The 21,017-nt window shown below is 38.3% G+C and overlaps 2 protein-coding genes across 2 annotated transcripts in view; one reads left to right on the forward strand and one right to left on the reverse strand.

Moving 5' to 3' along the window:
* scn8aa (sodium channel, voltage gated, type VIII, alpha subunit a) overlaps window positions 1-13,127 on the reverse strand; it is a 52,352-nt gene extending 39,225 nt beyond the window's left edge. Inside the window, 6 exon segments of the mRNA XM_030139595.1 lie at window positions 273-364; window positions 973-1,101; window positions 2,987-3,076; window positions 4,762-4,880; window positions 9,300-9,634; window positions 12,845-13,127. Of these exon segments, the coding sequence (XP_029995455.1) occupies window positions 273-364; window positions 973-1,101; window positions 2,987-3,076; window positions 4,762-4,880; window positions 9,300-9,578 (709 nt within the window). The 5' untranslated portion in view covers window positions 9,579-9,634; window positions 12,845-13,127.
* A 930-nt stretch (window positions 13,128-14,057) lies between these two features.
* Window positions 14,058-20,010, forward strand: LOC115422467 (acrosin). The gene is made up of 5 exons (XM_030138820.1): window positions 14,058-14,121; window positions 16,125-16,308; window positions 17,101-17,381; window positions 19,538-19,680; window positions 19,762-20,010. Exons 1-5 carry the CDS (start codon window positions 14,058-14,060, stop codon window positions 20,008-20,010), a joined length of 921 nt encoding a protein of 306 aa, XP_029994680.1.
* The last annotated feature ends 1,007 nt before the right edge of the window (window positions 20,011-21,017 follow it).

Genomic DNA, 21,017 nt, shown 5'->3' on the forward strand with positions numbered 1-21,017 from the left:
ATGCTCTGGAGAACTCTGATGTTCTCAGCGCAGATACATTGCCCAGGTCCACAACTCTGTTATATATCTGAATAGGGGAAGGATCACACACAGAACAAAACACGATGACAAAAACCACACACGCCAAGAGCACAACACCACCGAACCAGGAGGAAACGACGCCACTCACAGAGCCTGTCCACTGAGGAGAAGGGTGGAAGGTAAAAGGAAAGAAAGACACACACACCTAACACCGACCCCGCCCCACCGTCCCCCGCCCCATCCTGTCTTACCTGGAATTACAGAAATAGTTTTCAATGCCCTCAACACCCTGAACGTGCGCAGAGCTGAGACATTGCCTAGGTTTACAAACTCTGTTATATACCTGCAGGATCAAACCACAGTTACAACAGCTTGTTATTTACATGCAGATATGAAGATAAATGATAAATTCACACACAGTCGGGCTATGGGACACCTCTACGACACTGTGTGGATTACGTATCTGGTCACTTTGCTGATATGGAGGCAGTTCTATGTGATATAAACCACATTGATGGAAGGACACTGGAACTTAAAGTGGCAGTTGCAGACTCCAGGGACTGAGACAGAAAAGGTAAATGAGAGGAAAAGCTGATATGATAGGAAGAAGATATCAGATGAGTAGAACTAAGGTTTGGGAGTTGGAACGGAGGGTTGCAGTGGCGGATGGAAACCTTCAAATTCCCACAGAGGAAGACCAGAAACATATCAAATAAATGGAGGAGACACATAAGATGGGTTATTAGAAAAGAAAGAAAGAAGAAAGAAAGAAAGAAAGAAGAAAGAAAGAAAGAAAGAAAGAAAGAAAGAAAGAAAGAAAGAAAGGAAAGAAGGTGAAGGATCATGAGCAGACCTGAAAGTTCACTTTGTTCACCTTCCTCCTAAACAGACCAGTGGTGACATAGTTTTCACATCGTTCCTGATATTGATCACAAAACGAAAATACTTACGGCCATCGAAATGACCATGAAATCCAGCCAGTTCCATGGATCTCTAAGGAATGTAAACCCGTCTATACAGAATCCTCGCGCTGTGATTTTTACAAGAGACTCAAATGTATAAATTCCTGTGAATGTGTACCTGAAAGACAAAAGTGTTGACAGAATCAGTTCACTCTAGTGGATCAAAGCGCCTCCTGCACACTCGTTAAATGATAAAACACCCAGGAAAAGAAAATGTTGAGTGTAGGGCAGGAGATAAATTTGGAACAATTAGGTGAAAAAAAAAGTCTGTAAAAACTATTCAATTTAGTAGCCTTTTTAATACACAGATGTGTTCACATTAGGACTGGGTGATCTTAAGGTTACGAATTAATGAGTTACCTGATTTTGAAAGGAAATGTACAGATAAAATAATTAACTCAATAAATAGAGAAAATATGTGCAGAAATTTTGATAGCCCCTGCTGGATTTTTGTAGCACAGCATCCCTTTCAAAAATTCATGGTTTGATTCAGATTAAAAAACTGTTCACCAGTAACTGTATTTAATGTGCATTTTGAAAGTTCTCACTGGAAAATGTTTATTGAAATAGTAAGATTTAAATATATTTCGACAGTTTTACACACAAAAAAAATTTCATTTGGTTGAGGTGGTTTTTAGCCCCTTTTCACCAAAGACTAAACATGCACAGAGGGAATGTACACACCTTTTTTTCATAAGGAACATTTGACTTAAGACTCAGATATGCTGATGAAATGTGAAAATATGTCTAGTAGTACAAAGATGGCATGGACTGATGAGGAGATTCCTCTGTCTCATTTGTGAAAAGAGATGCCACGGCCATTCCAGATGGAAGACAACACCGAAATGTTCTGCGTCTTCAACTCCGTTTATTAGAGCCACCTATAACCATGTAATACGGAGGCTACACAACATGGCCACTGGCCTACATAATTCACTCCAAACCAGTTTAAAAAAGCACATATATTTCTATTGTCATCTTTGGTATTTTTCAAACCTTCACTTCAAACTCACTTGACATTTTATGGAAACAGCTACTGATTGATACGTAGCTTTGAGTAACACAAAAACACAAGTTTCTCACTTACAGTTTCTCATCTCACCAAAATCTTTTCCCCATGAGAGAGAAGAGACTCATCTAACCATGTTAATATAAATCTGAAGTAGATTTAGTGGAAATTGTAGGAGATATAGGGATGTAAAAAGTGACTTTTTCTAGTTTTGAACATAAATGTTGCTCTGATTTATCATTGGGTTTAACAGAGGCAGATGGATTGTAACTCCTGTCACTTTGAAACTCATATGTCAAGTTCAGTAACTGGACTTTGAGAGTCACACTGTATGAATGACGACAAATGTGGCTACATTTGTGGTAAATATGGTTTACTAGTTGTAAAAGGTCTCAGAGAAACAGCATTCTTACAAGAAAACTATTCAATATTTTTAGTTTAATGATACATTTTGTGTGTGGTGTTGTAATAAATTGGTGGGATTAAATAAGTGTTTAACTTCTTCCTACTCCTTTTCGGATGTGTAAATAACACTAAAATTGTATTATTTCTTTTGTATGACAATATAAATGTCTTTTTTTACTGTTTTGTGTTGTTAATTTGAGAAATAAAAACTCCTTCAGTCATTCTCATTCATTAATTTCACAACTCTATTGAAGTCTTAAGATTGTGTGCAAAATCAAGAAAAAAATCACAAAATTTAAACAGCAATTTCACAAATATGAAATTAGCTACCAATATATAGTTTGAGCCTGCTAAAGTCTGGCATCCTGTGAACTTTTTAAAGTTTCAACTATCTTTCTATGACAAAGCATGGTACTGTGATTCAGTCATGACACTTCCTAAAAACACTGTCACAAAATCTTTTGGCCAGATCACCCAGACTTAGTCAACATTTTAAACAAAACAATCCAAACACAGAGCAGTAAAGTTATCTGGTAGCACAAAGACATGCATCCATATTATTCAGTAGAAATAATGAATCTGTACTTACTCTACTTGTTTTGACCACTCGGGAGGATCACTAAAGGTCATGAATATACAGTTGGTCAAAATAGTACACATAATGATCATGCTGAAAAGAGTGGGAAGCAGGTTAAGGAAAATGTGGATAATAGACAGATCACAAACACAACACAAATCCTCACAGTTCTTCAAACTTAGATGCAGTAAAGATACAGTAAATACAGTAAGTACTGTAAATTTAAAAAACACAACCCTAAAATGATACACAGAGTATATCTATAATGTGATTTCTGGTTCAAAGGGTTAATGCCATGAAATCTACTTGTAGCACTTAAAAGAAGGTGGTTATGTGTGGCCACGACCACAAAGGCCATTATTTTGCCTATGAAATATTTAACAGCTGTGTATTTAGTGGAAATACAGTGGCTCAGCCTTCCTAACAGAATGACCAAACACAATGTTGTAAAGCCACGATAAGGCTTTCATTGCAGAGCATTAACTACACAGGGGAAAGAGGAAATGAGCTTTAAAGGCAGCCGGAGGTCAGTAATAGCTAAGGGCAGCAGCTAAGAAGGAGAGGAAATGAAGTGAAAGTGCGTACAGAAATTTGCTTGCAATAATATAATAAAATGACCAGATTTCCACTGTCAGTATTATTGCACCAACACCAGTGGACATATTTGACCAAATGATGCTCATATTTCTAAAAACATGCCTAAATTACTTTCTTTTTGTAAATTTATAAGTTTGTCTAGTGCTTACAATCCCAGTCATGTTATTTTAATATATTCAGAATCACATGCTTAGATACTATAAAAACCCTAAATCTTTATTGTTACTCTATAACGAAAACATTGACATTTTGCTTGGCAAAATGCTACAAAATCCTTAAGAACAGAGAAAAGTTTAGCTAATGTCTCCCAGTTTCATTTATTAGTAGTATAAGATTTTAATATATAGATTATAACTGACGATAATGTAGTTGTGGCCCCATAAGTACAAAATATTCTATAATTAGACAATGAAAAAACAAGTTTTACTGCATATAGATATTATCTGAATTATTACACACTCCAAGCTGTCTCAATTTATGCAAAAATAACTAAGAATAGGAATTGTGAAACCTAAAATTCCGAATCAGATGAATTCTAAAAACATGCCTAACAATTTCAATCTATTAAACATGAGATTTGTGTCTGCACACTGAAGCCTCTCTTTTATTTTACTGGCTTTTTGTCAAATATTCAAGTAAATAGTGTAAGTGTAGCCAGAGTCTGGTCGATTCTGTTTCAGTTTCAGTGTCATTTTTAAACAAACAGTCCATGAGTAAACAGATCTGACCCAGATTTAAGAGATGATGTAGCAAAGCTAAAATTAATATATGAATATCTTTGAGTCTTTAACATGTCTGTAAACAAAAGGAGAGGTTCAGGTCTGTGTGCTGAGATAGATAGGACATTGTTAGACCACAGTGGTCTTAAAGGGGAGGTCTAACCTGGTTTACTGTTAAGCATGACTCATCACTTCCTTTCCTTTTGGTGACAAAATGGCTACTGATTGACTTATCGTATGCTCCTGGATGTCATTGGTTTAAAGAAGACATCACTTTCCGTTATCTGACATGCTATTAGCTGCTGTTTAGTACAACCATACATCCCCAGTGTCTGTATCCTCCCCTATAGCAACAGTCACAGGAAAACATCAATAGCAGAACAAGCAGAACGACAGCCCATATCATCATGAATAATACACACGAACAAGGAACCCTTTTGTCTTCTGTTAAGACACCGTTTCAAAGGATATGAATGTATCAAAATTTTAATAGCTACTCGCCTAACCGGATTAAAAGGACTTATGAAGTACAAGGCAGGTGTGGCACTAAAACGGAAGATTGTCTTCCCTTTATTTAGCACTATAAATGTCTGTGGAGAGAACAAAAACAGAGACAGAAAACATGAATCAGTTAAGTCAGACCAAGAAGATGCATTTACAAAATGAATTTCAGACCAAACTTATTCTGGCACAGTTGATACACATATCTTTCAGGATAACTAATTCATATCAAACTAAAATATTATTTATTGTACATTCGTTTGTGCATGGTCTGTCACATACATTTGACTGAATGGATGTTTCTAATGTTGGTATGTTGTCCCAAGCACTCTCTAATCTCTCGCACTGTTTTTTTTTCCCCAGTGGAAACACCCACAGTGCGTTTAACGGCATTCAGGATACAGGAGTGTGCACGTGTTCAGCAACCATTTCTGGTCCTGTCATAACTTTGGTGGTTTTGAGAGAAGGAAACAGGCAAAACCGAACAGGGGTGGGCAAGCCTTTTTTCTGTGGATAACCTCATAATTGTTTAAATAAAACATGGCGATTTGCATGAAACTTTAATGACACTGTGCATTTGCACAAGTGATATGGACCCTTGTGCTTTTAACAAGGCATCCCTCACTACATTAAGCCCTGCAGAGCTGAAGGCTGGAGACAGTGGAGTCAGGAGGAGAGGGCGGAGGATAGAAGAGGTACAGTACGAGTCTTCATGGTGTCACACTCAGTCTGTGCAATCAACAGAAATGAGGTGATATGCTGATGTTAACAGGGTGCATAAACATCCCACAGAAGGAGAACATGTTGACCAAAATGAAGTGTTTCTTCTGCTGGAGAGTCACATGACCTGCTAACATCATGCCAGTGCAATGCGCTTAATCATGAAGAGATCATTTTACGCTCTCGTTACTATTACGGGTCAGAGCAGCAGTGCCTGACTAAGGTTTCATATGATTATATATACTGTAAACATTCCCAGACAGCATGTGGTCAGATATAATGACACACTTGGAAATGTATGTAACATGGCATTTCAGCTAAATACAGCCATCACACATACTGTATGTTGTGTGCATAGACACCAAGCTGCCTTTACAAACACACTAATCTGACACGTGCACAAATGCAACATGCCCAGACCTCAAAATTAGTAATATCATACAGTTACACTCATATATGGGTGCTATGTATGTAGGGAGTCTTTTTCTGTAACGCATGACTAAACTGCTGCAAAGCTACTGAAAATTTCATAATCCAGAGCTAAGCAAAGAGGAGAGAGGGAAGGCAGAAAAAACGGGGGAGACGGAGAGCGAGCAAAAGCAGGCAGGCAGGCAGCCAACTGTAGCAGCAGCAGGCTGAGAAGAGGCAGGGCGGAGGGAGACGGAGCGAGAGAGCCAGGAGAAGACTGAGGGGAGGGGGATGGGCGGATAGGAGATGGAGCTGCTTCAACACAGAAGCTCCAGCCATCAGGCAGGGTTGCAGCAGCTGCATCTGTGAGGGCTGCAGTAACCATCCAATGAGCCCCCCTTCGTTCAACCTTGTGTGTGAACGCTAAATGGATTGCATTTTATGACACTTTAAGCCTGAGAGCCTCAGATTCACACTCATCAATACACAGATGGTGACCTGGCTGAGCTGCATGCTAGGTGCTAACCTGCTCAGATGTCTTTTTTTCTCTTCATTTTACAGTCAGAAATATATATATTTCCATTATTAGAAGACAATCTGTTATATTTGTTTTAGTTAAAACACTTTTTCCAAGTACAGCTGAGCTGGAATCACAATTTATAACACTGTGAACTACATATAGCACATATTATCTCCATTACATCATGATAACTTACATCATGAGCGATTGGTGACAAAATGTTTTAAGGTCAAATATATATTGTAGTAAATATTTGTGTTTTCCCAATACAGAGTATGGAATACAAGGAGATGTTAATAATAATAATAGTAATAATAATAATAATAATACATCGGTTTTATATAGCGTTTTTCTAAGTATTCAAAGACGCTTGTTGTCTATGCTTTAACCTCATACACGATATTGTGGAAAAATTCAAATAACTTCCTCATGGGTATCTGTAAAAATAGCTCAGTTTTTGCATCTTCTAGTCTTTTCCAGTCAAACACATTTTAGTTAGAGTGGGAGAGCCAGTGAGCTCATGCATCCTTGCACATGTCGTCCATTTCAGCTCTGTCCTCATCTCTCCCTCCTTCTCCTCTCCTTGTATTCTCTCAGTGTGCCTCTCTCAGGTCTCCTTGAAAAAGGTCTCATGCTTTCTATACTGACGCGGAGCTGACCTGGCCTGGCTCTGCTCAGCATGGCCCAGCCCAGCTCTGGCCACCAGCTACGCAAAGGGGGGGTAGGACTGGATGCTGCGTCATCACCCACCCGCCTGTGACACAATCTAAAAGAGCCACGACATCTGAGGATTTGTGATGAAGTCGGTGAACAGCCTTTCCTTTACCCCCTCCACCACCTGACAAGACATGAATCCAGGACCGGCCGCTCCCCTCTTTGTGACAAAGACATACAGAGCAGCGTTCTCTCATCAAGGTCACCACCTGATCTGACGTCATGGCCGCACAATCTGCCAGAACCAAAGCAGCACCGGCTCCCCTTGGCATTAGAACGAGACTAGATTGAGGGCCATAATTAGATTTGCTTGAAGCTAGGAGATGACAGGGCTGCTGGTGAGGGCAGGCTCAGAGAAGCAAAACACAAGCAGCGCAAAGAAGTTTGCACAACTCGAAGCGAGTTAGCTGTGTGTCAGGGAGTGAATTTATCAACAATCCCACGTATCACTGGACATGTTTGCCACGTTTCATCTGAATCGTGTCTCCTGCTTGTGCACTGGACTGGTGACTTACATAACCATCCGAATGCACTGTGTAAAGACAGTAATATATGAGACAGAAACAGAAACTGTGTAGCTACATGGATATGTACACAAAATCAGATCACCTGATAATAATTAAACAAGTCACTTCAAGCTTATTTTACTACAGCCAACTACTGTACATTTGAATGTATAAAGAATGGACTGGCCCTGAGTTATGCAACACTGTTGTCAAAAAAGTGCAGCAGTATTAACAATTTGTGACTGGAGGAGACTGTTTTAAACAAAATGCCAGTTTGTTACATAAACCATTGTTAAAAATAGACAACAAAAGACGTTTCCATGGTAAAATATTTCAGCCACACTGCTCAGTTAGAAAAGTGACCAGAGTCAAACTGACCTCAGTCCTCCCATATTGATTATTAATAAATTAAAAAAATAAACATTTTCTCCCTGTTTCTAAAGTCCAGTTTCACATACATGCTCTGCTGTCAAAATGTGTTCAATGACACATGCACAGGCAGCTCCTATTTTCCAAAATGGCTGCAGATATTGAGAAAAGTTTTCAACTTTTTGCACTGTCCATTTCACCCTCCCTCTCATCAGGATTTGCAAGTCATGTCTTTCATGCGTTTTATGCTTTTCAGAAGCAATTAGAGATTACAAAGTAAGGTACAGTTTCTTGGGATGTAAGCCGTCCCTTTGTTCTGTTTTTTTTTTTGTTTTTTTTCTGTTGACGGGTTCACATGACTACTCTCAAGGTCACCCATCTGTCCTCACACTGAGACGTCACACGACAGAAACCCCAGAGAGACACGTGTCTCCTTTAAGACAGTCAGAATCCTCTCAGCTGCCTGCTCCGGCTGCTTTTTCTCTCCTGCCTCAGATTAATTTTTGAACAATTAGGAAAGTCTGTCATGTGGAACAACAGTCTTTCAACAGTTACTGCTTCTGACCTTTTCCCCAAAGCACTGTGAGCACATCAGAGATATGCCAGTGGCCCACTCAACAACTCAAGTGCTCAACCCTCACACTCCCTAAAGGTCCTCAAGGAGGAAAACATAATTATATTCTGCAACCTAATCATGAAATTAAAATAACTGTAAACACAGCACACCTGGAAGCCAACCACCACAAACCAGGCAACATCTCTGCTTTGTCACGTTTTTTTCCCCCAGTAAGTTCCAGACAAAATGCATGACTCACCTCAACATTGTGACGCCATTCATCTCCTGACTGTTACCGGAAATATAATTACATTACTTTCATTCAGGTAGAGACTGGCCATAGCATCAAGACATGCATTTGCCAGTCACTTTGAAAGATAAATTGCCAGAAATACATAGTGCGACACAAATGATTTTCCAGATCTCAAAACCACAGACTTTTCGAATTGGCTCATTCTTAATCACAGGCAAAAAACACATGAGGTAGTATGTACTGGAGTTTGTCTAGAAAAATAGTTGCAAATGTGGCCTCTGTATGTAGCTGTAATTTGAGATTTTGGATGCCTGAGGACTAAGGACAACTACCAATCACACAAAGGGCTAAGCTCTGTTACATATAAATATGACTGTATTTTGACACTGGGTTTAAATAAAGAAGCCATATTCTGAGAACACAGTGTATGTGTTCATGTGCATTTTTGTGGTTTTAACTCACTTTCTGAGAATTTACGTAGAATGGGTCCAGATCCTCCAGTGGTACCGCCACCATTCCTTTAGGGATGTCCCCATAGATGTAGGGCAGGCTCTTCCCAGCCTCCAGGTCGCTGTTGGGCTTGGGCTTGTTCTCGTCATCATCATCACGATAGCTGCTGTCCTGCTTGGGTGGCTTCTTGTTCTTCTCCTCATTGATGCGCTGCTCAAGGGCCGCCAAAGATTCCACAGTAAACTTCTTGAAGCTATCAGGTCCTGGCGGTGCAAGAAGGGGTGCAGCCATGTTTTCATCCTGCAGCTACTTGGTCTTTAGGTTTGTACCATCCACAGTAGCTAGCTCTGTAGGACAAAAAGGACAGGTTAAGATCAGCTCTCTTTAGACTTCATGATTTCCAAAATACGCACACATACAAACATATTTCACAGCTCTAAAAATGAACATTTCGGTGGCTCAACTTATTCTTCATGTATCTAAATAAAAACATATGCTGCATATGTGTAAACGAACAGAGGTCTCCTTTAATATTCCATTGACATACGGGCTCATTTCAAAAAACAGAAATATAAATACCGTAAACCACTCTCAACTTTCCAATCAAATGGACACCAAAATCAAAAAGCTACGGTAAAACTACTTATTAAATTTATTTTCAATGAATTTATTTGACAGGGCAGTACACTTTATTTACACTACAACAGAATGCCTCTGCTGCAGTATATACAGGATTTCCAGCTGTAATTAATTAGCTTACTTCCTGTCTTTCCTGCCTTTGCCTTTGTTGCGGCTAAAGATGCAAAATATACAGGTACATAAACATGTATGTCTTGAATGATCTTTCACCATCTCTAGAGCATCACTTAAGAGAAACTCTGAGATCACAACCCCTATGAATCTGACTCCCAGCCTAAACAAATCTAATCCTAAACATTTTAGAGTTTAGAGTAAATATTTAAAGCTGAAGATGAACAGATTCTCTGATTTCACATGAATAATAACCAATGTAACAATTAGTATGAATATGTTTATAATAGATTATTTAAAAAGTACCTCATTCTCATATTTTTTATTGTAGCTCATTTGCCTCTTCTGTTGTTTGGGAAGCGTTATTTAAATTTAGTGAATTTCTTTCCAATTTAAGCATTGAATGTTGCTATTTTTTCTTTTGTTTGAATATTTTGTTTGGCCTGAATTTAAAGATCATACAGTGACTCAAGAAGCAAAAATAATGCAATTTACATATCAAAGACATTGTTTTTCATCATTTATGCCCGTTCTCATCTTGAGGCATCAGCTGTACAAAGAAATGACTGGGTGTGAGCCAATATTCTCATCCAACGTTGGAACAAAGTTCTGGACATTTCCACGAGAGCTCCATTAAAACTTAACACTTCTCACACTGAAGACAACAGACCCATTTGAGGATTTTACTCCTTATGATTTTTTGAATAGTGGTGAAAATGCTGAGTGCATTTAATGGCTGCATGACTCAGTACAGCCTTTTACCAACACACTTAGATGTAAAAGGGTATGATGGTTACATGACAACTGTTCGGGCTGCAGGACATTTCAGGGTCAGTGTACTAATGTGAAGGAGTGGTGAGGGGAAGAGGAAGGAGAGAGGATAGAGATGAAAAGCTTCAATTCGTGAAACAACACCTAAAAAGCCTGAAAAGAAATGGAAATACTTTTTGTATAATTTTACCAATGGAATCATTATTTCCAATTTGATATCTGTACTACAATATATTCCACCAATTGAATTGATCACAGTTAATCCCAAACTTTTTATAGCCTACAGTGGTGAAGATGGTAAATTCAGCCTAAATAAGGAGGGCAGCAGCACATCAGACATATCTGCATCACAAGGCCTGTCACTTCCCTGCTCCCCTCTTGCATAACACATTCTAATTAAAAATGCTCATCGTGTCACGCTGATATCTCATAGAAAGGCTTCGACTGGATCTGTGCAGCTCTACGGTAGGAAAAAGACGGAAATGCATCAGTGAAAACAAACATAAAACATGCAGCCTGTGAGCCAAGACGTCTGTTTTAAAATGGACCCCGGAACCTCGCAGTCACTGCCTTCTGCTGCTCTGCTGGCGCTGTCCGCTTCAGCACCGACGCGAGTGCGCACGCACGCACAGACACACACTCATATATAGACACACACGTACATATGCACGACTGCATGCAGGCCAGGCAGGCTTCATATGGAAAAAAAAAAAATCAAAACCGATCTGTCTGGAAACCGTTTTGGCCTTCATGCTCAGCTCCTCTTGTCGACGCCTGCAGGCCTGCAGTTTATCCTTCAATTCCACTCACTGTTATTAAGTCATGATGACAACACTCGTCTTGTTGTGTCTCAGTCTCGTGGGCTGCGCACTGCTTACATCCCAGTTTGTCAATGCGATCATTTTCATAGAAAAACCTTCATTTTCTCAATCGTTTTCTCAGAGTCACAGTAAAAATAGGTTTGTTTACTGGACATGCCATTAAAAAAATAACCGCCTACAGACACCTGATATGTGCATTTTCTGGAATATTCCACTCAACTGAGAGAATATTCTTAGCCACAATGAGAATCTGATGGTTAAACTGCGCAGAGAAGTGGCCCGCTACAACCAAATTGGCCAAAGCAAACTGCTGCAGTGGGTGGTTTGTACTGTATGTTGAAAATGTCACGCTGTGGTAAACGCATCCATGGATTTGTCAAAGCACACGTATGATGTCGATATATGAATATAGCAAAGAGTTTCATGTCTCTAAATGTCAGTTGGTGAAAACGCAAAAACGACAGACGGTTTTTTTTTTCGGGATATTCTGTGCGTTTTTGCGCGTTGCCTTGAAGGATCTGCACCACACCCGTGAAGCCATGTCGACTGCCAAATCAATAAGGGCTCTATCTGTGCACAAGATAGCCTACAATATGAAGCTAAACAGCAACATTAAACACACACACGATCCGAAATATAAAATAAAACTGTCAAATGTGAAAATCCGCAAGTCGTTCTGATGTTGCCACACCAAAATCAGATGGAAGAATGGAAATGTATTGGCTATTGATGATGATGATCAGGCTACTCACATAGCATCAGTCCCTTTTTCAAAGCCTTAAGCTGTTTCAAGTGTGTCATCCTGTCGTCCGGAGGAATAAAAATTAAAATATTAACAGATACTGCGAGAAAATAATAACGTTTTTTGGATTTTTCTTTTGACTAGAGCAGTCAGACGGCGCCCTACCTGAAGCCTAACCTACAAGACATTCACTCCCTCAAACATGTCTTGGATGCACGTCGAAATACATAATCCATTAAATACCTCATGATAGAAGGATTAAATGACTGTTCAAAAACACGTTTCCCCGCTCAGGTCCAGCCGAAAGATACTCAGCAAACGCAGACACCCTCTTCCATTCTGCTCCAAAAAAGATGCGGGGCAGTGTGCGGCTCTGCGACATTTACGCAAGGATACCGACGGAAAGAAAATCTACCATCGCCAATCAACATATGTCTTCTTTTCTCAAACGATTATAAATGAAGGATACTCACTTTATAAGCGTTACAGGGAATCCAGGAAGCCGTAGCAGGACTGCAGATGTGGAAAAGATTGGGGAGAAACTGCGGTTGTCGCCATATTGTTGCTGCTATCTTCCCCCTCAGAGCGAGCAGTTTCCCTGCATAATTGATGACTCTCAGCAGAATGTAAGGGAGTGTCGGCAAGTGCGTTTCGTGAAATCGTAAAGGTCATTTAGGCCTGCAGCCTCGAAACCCCCGTATGTGGCTCACAAAAAGGACTTCAGAAATGAGCCCGCAGAAGAGAAAACCTGCGCAAGGTTTATGTGGCAAAACGTATCGGCTCAGTGTGTGGAGAGTTTAGTGCAGGAATTTATGTGGCTGTCAGGCGGTGGGCATTCAAGACAGACACTTTCCAGAAGGCCACTGCACGTCTGACACCCAAAATCATAAAAATATACACACAATACATTTATGTGCGTTTAAACCCAGCCTCGGCACCATAAAACATGAGAATACATTTATAGAAATCATTAATTCCTTGTGAAATTGCGGAAAAACATGAATTATCTTCTTACAACATTCAATGCATAAGTAATAAAAAAAATAATTCAAGACATATAATTACTATCCATTAATACTGAGCATGTCTGTTGCATGTAATGGTTGCCCACCAAACACAAAGTAGCAAAAAATTAATACAAATTATAAACGTGTGAGTTTAACGACATGTTTTGTGCCATTAAACATGACATTACTTTTACTGCGCTTATCGCCACTAAATAGAGAAATACAACCGAACATGCTCTTTGAAACCTGTTAGCTTATATTAAAGGGTAATAGCATTAATTAGAGATATAAAACTAGATATATTAATGCTGAGGAGCTAATTTCTTGTATACTCTCTATATGTGATGTTTGTCCTCTCACCCCCTTTAAAAGCCGGTATTAATATGCAAATAAGTTGCTATTGTGCTCACCTACCTTTTCACCTGCCTTTTATTGTTACATAATGTATGTCTGAATTAAATCAGCTTAATTCTAATAAGCCGCACTGAATAAACATGACACATGAATAATTAATATTATATGTGCCGAATTAATTTTTGTGGCTTTTTGTCCCTGAGCTCATTACAAACCGATTATTTTCAACGCAGGGCACGTCAGACGTCAACAGTCGAAAAGAAACGCGCAAAGTGTTTAAGCTAAGTTAAGCTAGTTAAGAGTTAGTTACCGCTAGCTAGTCTAAATGAAGCTGTTTCTGCTGTTTGTGGTAGGTCTGAGTTTGACCGAACAGGCTTCAACCCAGGACAGTAAGTACACCCAGAGGAAAAATTAAAACGAATTTTCTTTACATTAAACATTAGCTAGTTAGCTAAATATATAAAGTTACTTTGAAATTTCAACTGTTGCAGACGAAGAGCTAACTGTCGCTAGCTAACTTATGACTCACCTTATTTCACAATGTGCAGTTTGTCTGAGAAAATGTTTTAATACAACTTATGTTTTGAGGATTAATTTTTCACTTAGCATTACGTTCTAGTTTCAGGAACGTTAACAGGTGTAACTCGCATTTTATTGGCGGATTATAATCAGCGTTATTAGGTGCACACTGTACAGGAGTGTGGACCACAGGTGAAACTCGCATTAAACCCGTGGTAATGAGGCCGAAGTCCCGCCTCTTCCGGTCGTGCCCGATAGGATTTAATTCATTAAAGGTCTGAATGGGAAAGACAAGTTATTGTTGACACAGTTTGAGTTAAACCCATGTCATTATTTACACATATGATGTTTGTCAGTTTAAAGGACGATTTTATATTTTGTTTTCTGGAATGTTAACAGGTGTAACTTGCATTAAACGAATGGTAATGAAGCCGAAGTCCCGCCTCTTCCGGTCGTGCCCCATTGAACCTAATTCAGTAAAGTTCTGAATCATGAGAGACAAGTTATTTTTGATACAGTTTGAGTTAAAACCATGCCATTATTTACGCATATGATGTTTGTCAGTTTAAAAGATCATTCTTTCTGTCTGATTGTCCAAGTTGTGATAAAACTGTCAAACTACCAAACTGAAAATGCATAAATGTTCAGACTACACACTGGAAAGTCATGGAGCTGATGGCTGTCTCTGCCCACGATCTGTTCAGTGTCACTGAAGATGTCTCTGTAGTTACAACATGACCAGAATTGTTGTGTCTTTCATCTCTTTTAATATTTTTTCACCTCACTTTCAAATATTAAGGTAAAATGTCCAGTTGGTGACATGTATCACATGTGACAAAACATGAAGTCCCTTTAGCTCTTTAACACAAAACTATATGTTCCTTTACTATTTTTGCCACCACCATGATTTTGTTGGATCACGATGACATGTATCATTTGTTTGAATGGTGGCAAAAACTTGATTGAAAAATGATTAGTTTCTCAACACTGGCTACCATTCAGATCTGTATAGATTTTAGAAATTACATTTGACTAGCATTGTTCATTTGTTTGTATGTTTTCATTTGTACAACTAGCTACTCACCAAAAATGCCCTGAGTATTATTAACAAAGTTTATTGTATTATATTGTATTGTAATATAATAATTAACTCAAATATTTTGGGTATATTTTATTCAGAACTTTGGAGGCAGTGACAAAAAATGTTGTTCAAAATCCATTTAACCCTTTCATGCATAGTGGTCACTACAGTGGACAGTTATTCTACAGCTGTTCTGTTATATATTCATGGATTTTGTTGTTTTACTTGCATATCATCCAACACAGTGGACACTTATGCAACACCCCATACATTACAATTCATACCATTACTGTTCCTGTTCTTGCTAAACCTGATCTGCAGTAACATATTTGAGTCTAAATCAATTGCTAATTGTTATTGGACTGTAATTTAAATTTCTTTTAAAACAAAAAGTTGGGGGTTTTTTGTTGCATATTATCTGATTGAGTAATAACTAGTATTACAGTGTGTTAAAATGTGAGGAAACATCAGATTCACAGCATTAAAAATGATTTTATTTCATAGTTTTCACACAGTATGTCAGTAAATACACATTTCTTTGCTTCAAAAATTAAATGCATGGTGTCCAGCTGAGGGGACATTTTTGTAACTCCATGAAAAATAGTTTCATGAAGAAAATTTCAGTCACATTGTTTTTTTCATGCCTAAAGAGGAATAAAAACATTCAGGAAAAAAAATCTTTATTTCAGTAATCATAATTCATGCATGTGAAAGGGTTAATTACACTAAAGTAAATTTACATGGATATCAGAGAAAAATGCAACAAGTCTTTTTTTTATTTTTATATATTAGGTTGTGGCCAGAGGTTCCTGGTTGGCCCTCCAGCTGAGTCTCGGATCGTGGGAGGCCTGGAGGCTCCAGAGGGGGCGTGGCCCTGGCAGGTCAGCATCCAGATCTATTTCAGCCATCACTGCAGCGGGACGATCCTAAACAATCTATGGGTGCTCACTGCCGGTCACTGCTTCAGCAGAATCCTGTGAGCATCTCTTCTTCACCCTCAAATGAACTCCACCCTGCAATCTGTGTTTAGAAGTCACTCTGCTTTTCTTTATGATGCAAAATCTAAAATACTTCTTTCCAGACTGTTTTTGCAGCGCGTGTCCAATAAGATCATTATATATTTTGTACTGTTGTTGTACTGTGAGAGGAATCTATCCCTAAAAGGTCAACTTTACATGGCCTCAGAAAAACAGGCCTATTTTCAGCTGTGTAACTCTGAATTTTTGAGGTATTCAGTAGGGCTTGTTTTAAAGAGTTTATTTAGCTTAAGATAAAGGAGGATTTTCTTAGCCTCTACAATCAAACAATTCAATTCTTAAATTTATTGCAAATATCTAAACTCAGCATATAGAGACACATGGTTTTCACTGGAACGGGAAGAGAATGAAAAACTGTATTGTGAAAAGTAATTAAAGATGTCAGAAAAAGAGTGCAGTGGTTTAAAATGTAAAACATTGCCTTTAAGATGAAGCTGGGGTGAACAGCAAAATGACTAATTTTACAACATTTGCCGTATGAATGTTATGAATATAGAACTTTTACTTTTACCAGAATACTTTTTTTATGTTATTAGTGATTTTATGTAAGTAATATTTGTAAACAACAGGAAGAGTACCAGTTGAACAGTACCTCCATTTCCCCTTCACTGGTGCCAAATCGTATGATCACGACCACACAACATCTTCTGAATTTTCAAGAGGCTGGTTTAAAGGATATTAAACTTGCAGGAGTTATCACATTCATTCTTTGTCTTTCTCATTTTTACCAGAAATCATTTCAGCCTAAGATATTTGCATGTGGTGGCAGGACTATCCATGTTATCTACCCCTGGAGAATACGTACAGATCCACCCTGTTTCTGAGATCAAAATCCACAAGGACTTCGATGAGGAGTCAGGTGACTACGATGTGGCCCTGCTGCTCCTTGTCTACCCCCTGAAATTCACTGATCATGTCCAACCCATCTGCACTCCTGACAGTGTGACACACGAGTTTCTCTTCAACTTCACCAACTGCTTCATCACTGGATGGGGCAGCATGTTTCACAAAGGTTGGTTGAAGAAGTCACTCAAGACAGTTATGAAAGGAAAGATTCACCCCTCATGTTAGTAAGTAAAGGAGAAAGGCAGTGAATTCTATGAGAATTACTTGGACTGATAGAAATTCAACCTGTAAACGTGGCAACAGATCCTCAAATGAACGAAAAGGCGACGTAACATTCTGTCCAAAAGTTATATAATACGGCTCCATAACATTTGACATCGATCAATCAACCAATCAATCTTTATTTATGTAGCATCTTTATTATACATGCAGGCTTGATGGCTCAGTCGGCACAATTCTTGTATCATAATCTGTTTGAGCAGTACTCTCAGTTTCTAACAACTTACAAGTTGTGACCATTCGTTAGACCTTTGGAGTCAAAGTCAATTTATGTCAAATTCTGTTGTTCCAGAGAAATTAAATTTTCAAATGTAATGGGTACTATGAAGGTAGATTTGTTTCTTTATCATTCAATCAAAAGGAGAGCTGCATTAACCCAAAAAAATATTTTCAACCAAAAAAAAACTTCTAAGAAAAAAAGTGAATGCAAAAAAGTATTTGAGACCCAAAAAATTGCATTTGAACCCTTTTTTCTTTGATTGAAAATGTTTTCTTTGATGGAAGTGAGTTATTTTTTGATTGAAAAAAATTTTTTTGACTGGTCATCTTTTTTGTATTTGGGCCATATTATGGGTAGGATATTTGTGTCTTTTTTATTCATTCCCAAAAAAAATATCACAACAACGTTAACTTTAGATACAAAAATAAATTTTACCAGTAACATTTTGAAAATATAGAACATTTAAGGCAGGTTTTTTAAAATTATTACATAAAACCTTTTACACCCTTTTTATTTCCCTTGAATGGCACCATAATTTCAGTATTTTTCAGTTTTCAATGGAATAGCAATATAAATGTTTTTCTTAACGGAACTTTTTGAAAATGACCAAAGACATTCCTACTAGAGCCCGACCGATTAATCTGCTGGCTGATTAATTGGGCCGATTATAGCTTATCACCAATTAATCAACATCGGCCAGTATGTAACTGATTTGTTAACTTTTTTGCTGTGGAGATTCTGTTGCTCGCTGTTCCTGTGTGTGTGTGTGCCGGGAGTTAGAGGAACAGTAAAGCATGTCAGTTTCACTTTTCACAGTTGTAAAACAGGTCAGTTGTAACTCTTGCAATTGCTCCAATCAGGAACATCTTAGGACTCACCTAATTCACTCTGCACGTGCTCAGTTTAGTCCTTAGTCCACATGGGAAGTTGTCGTGCCGTGAGAAAGACACATCAAAATTTGTGAGGGAAAACATTATTTTGTGATAAGTAATATTTTTTGCTCCAATTATTTTTGTGATTGCATAGCTCGCTTTGTAGTCCGACTCATTAAAGGTAGGTGTTGCTTACATTTTAAAGAATGATGTACCAAACAATTTTTATGTCACTACTTATAAAATATAGACTCAATTCTTTTTCAAAAGTCTGCTCTCCCCGGCATAAAAACTACCACATCTACAACCTGTGGTTCCACACAGGTCACATACTAGTCTAATGTAAGGCTATTATACAGTGGTTTAAAGTTGTGTCAATTATCTTTGTGACATAAACAAAGATTTATCCAACTGTTAATCCACCTGTCCACAATTATCTAATATAAGATTATTATATCCTGTGTAGATCAATGTTCTTTTTTCATATATCGGTCAATATATCGATTATCGGCCAATATCGGATATCAGCCGATATATTGATATCATCTGTTTTTTAGCCCCCAATATTGGTATCAGCCCCTAAAATCCCATATCGGTCAGGCTCTAATTCCTACAGAGTACGTATAGGATGATTTAACATTAGCAGCCAGATTGAAAAGGGCAAAAAAAGCTTTTCCACTGGCTGTAGTGGGATGATAATCCACTAGGAGACAGAAAACACATATGAGGTCATAAACAACAAGTCTTTAAGGAAAGTATTGATCTTGTTGATAAGATAAAGGTCTCAGAACCTGACATAGCAAATATGATACAAATGGTTTTATAGGGTTAAAGAAGTAGAACAGATACTTTTACTTGCCTTAAATTTGGGCTTATTAATGAAAGTTTACCAAAGTTATATTCTTCCTTTAACAGTAAAGTGATATTGATGCTTTGGGTGATGTGTTGTAGGTCCTCCTGTGAACACACTACAGGAAGCTGAGGTGGAGCTCATCGACACAGGAACATGCAACTTGGACACCTGGTACTCGGGTCTTATCACTGAAAACATGATCTGTGCTGGACTGAAGAGCGGGGGAGTCGATACGTGTCAGGTGATTATTTATGTTTGTTTTCAGTTCCACTACACACTATGGATTTGTATTTGAGTATCACAGGTTTGTGTGGTTTATCAGGGTGACAGCGGGGGCCCTCTGCAGTGCTACAGTGAGGATGAGGAGAGGTTCTACGTGGTCGGAGTGACCAGTTTTGGGGATGGTTGTGGACTTCGTTTCAGGCCGGGGGTCTACGCTCGGACCACCAGGTTTTCAGACTGGATAAAGGAGACTCAGGAAGATGTGTCTGTCATGAGTGGACACAAAACTGAAAGAACAGACATGAAACTGGTCTCAGTTCTGCTCATTTTGGTTTTGAAGCTGCTCTGAAACAGCAATAAACAACACTGCATAAGATGTTTAGGTTTTTATGCCTCTTTGTTCAACTAATCCATCATTTTTGTATGAAACCACCAGCAGTTAGTGGCAACATTAATTTAGAATAGAATAGAATAGAATAGAATAGAATAGAATAGAATAGAATAGAATAGATCTGTATTGTCACTGTCACAGGAACAATGAAAATTTGTTGAGCACCTCTGTTCTGTTAGCAGCAAAAACAATTAGTGCAAAAAAAAGGGATGTATAAAATATCACAAAATCCTGAAAAATGTAAGTAATGTTCGAAAGCTACAAGATAAAATATTAGATATACATATTCTATTAAACTAGTACAAAAACTGCTGAAATATACAAAAAACTAACTTTATACTACAGATGAGAAATATGTACAATAAATAAGGATATACATACAGGCAGTATAGGATATATACAAGGTAAGATTTTGTTTTACACATTAAACAAAGATGAGTGATAGAAACAATAAATTACATACAGAAGTTGAAGGATAACACTCTTTCTTGTCCCCATAGGGAAATGATGTCTCAGCATTTTACCCATTCTAATACACCCAGTAGCTAGCATTAGCATTAGTGATTAGCATTAACACATTGCACACATTAGGAGCAGTGAGCTGCCATTGGAGACACTCAGCTCTAAACCTTCATCAACACTGTGGTGAACCTGTTTTTAATTTATACACAATGTCGACAAGAAAATGAACCCCAAAACATCTAAGGCGTTGATCAGGTCTTTGAAGAGTATTTAAATATTTCTGTTTAAATGTTTGTAAGAAGTTGTTCCCAGACCACACCTCTCCTCTATGAGGGTTGGTCTGGACCAGGGCTCGTGACTGCGACTGAATTACGGTCGCATGCGCCTGAGAATTTCGGTAGTGCGACTGTTTTTGAGATTACAATCGCACGGTGCGCCAATAAAAAAAATGAGCGAAAATTAATACGTGCGCCTAGAATAATGGCTGCAGAAGTAACTCGTCA

This window comes from Sphaeramia orbicularis, chromosome 7 (assembly GCF_902148855.1).
Source record: "Sphaeramia orbicularis chromosome 7, fSphaOr1.1, whole genome shotgun sequence".
Taxonomy (NCBI): domain Eukaryota; kingdom Metazoa; phylum Chordata; class Actinopteri; order Kurtiformes; family Apogonidae; genus Sphaeramia; species Sphaeramia orbicularis.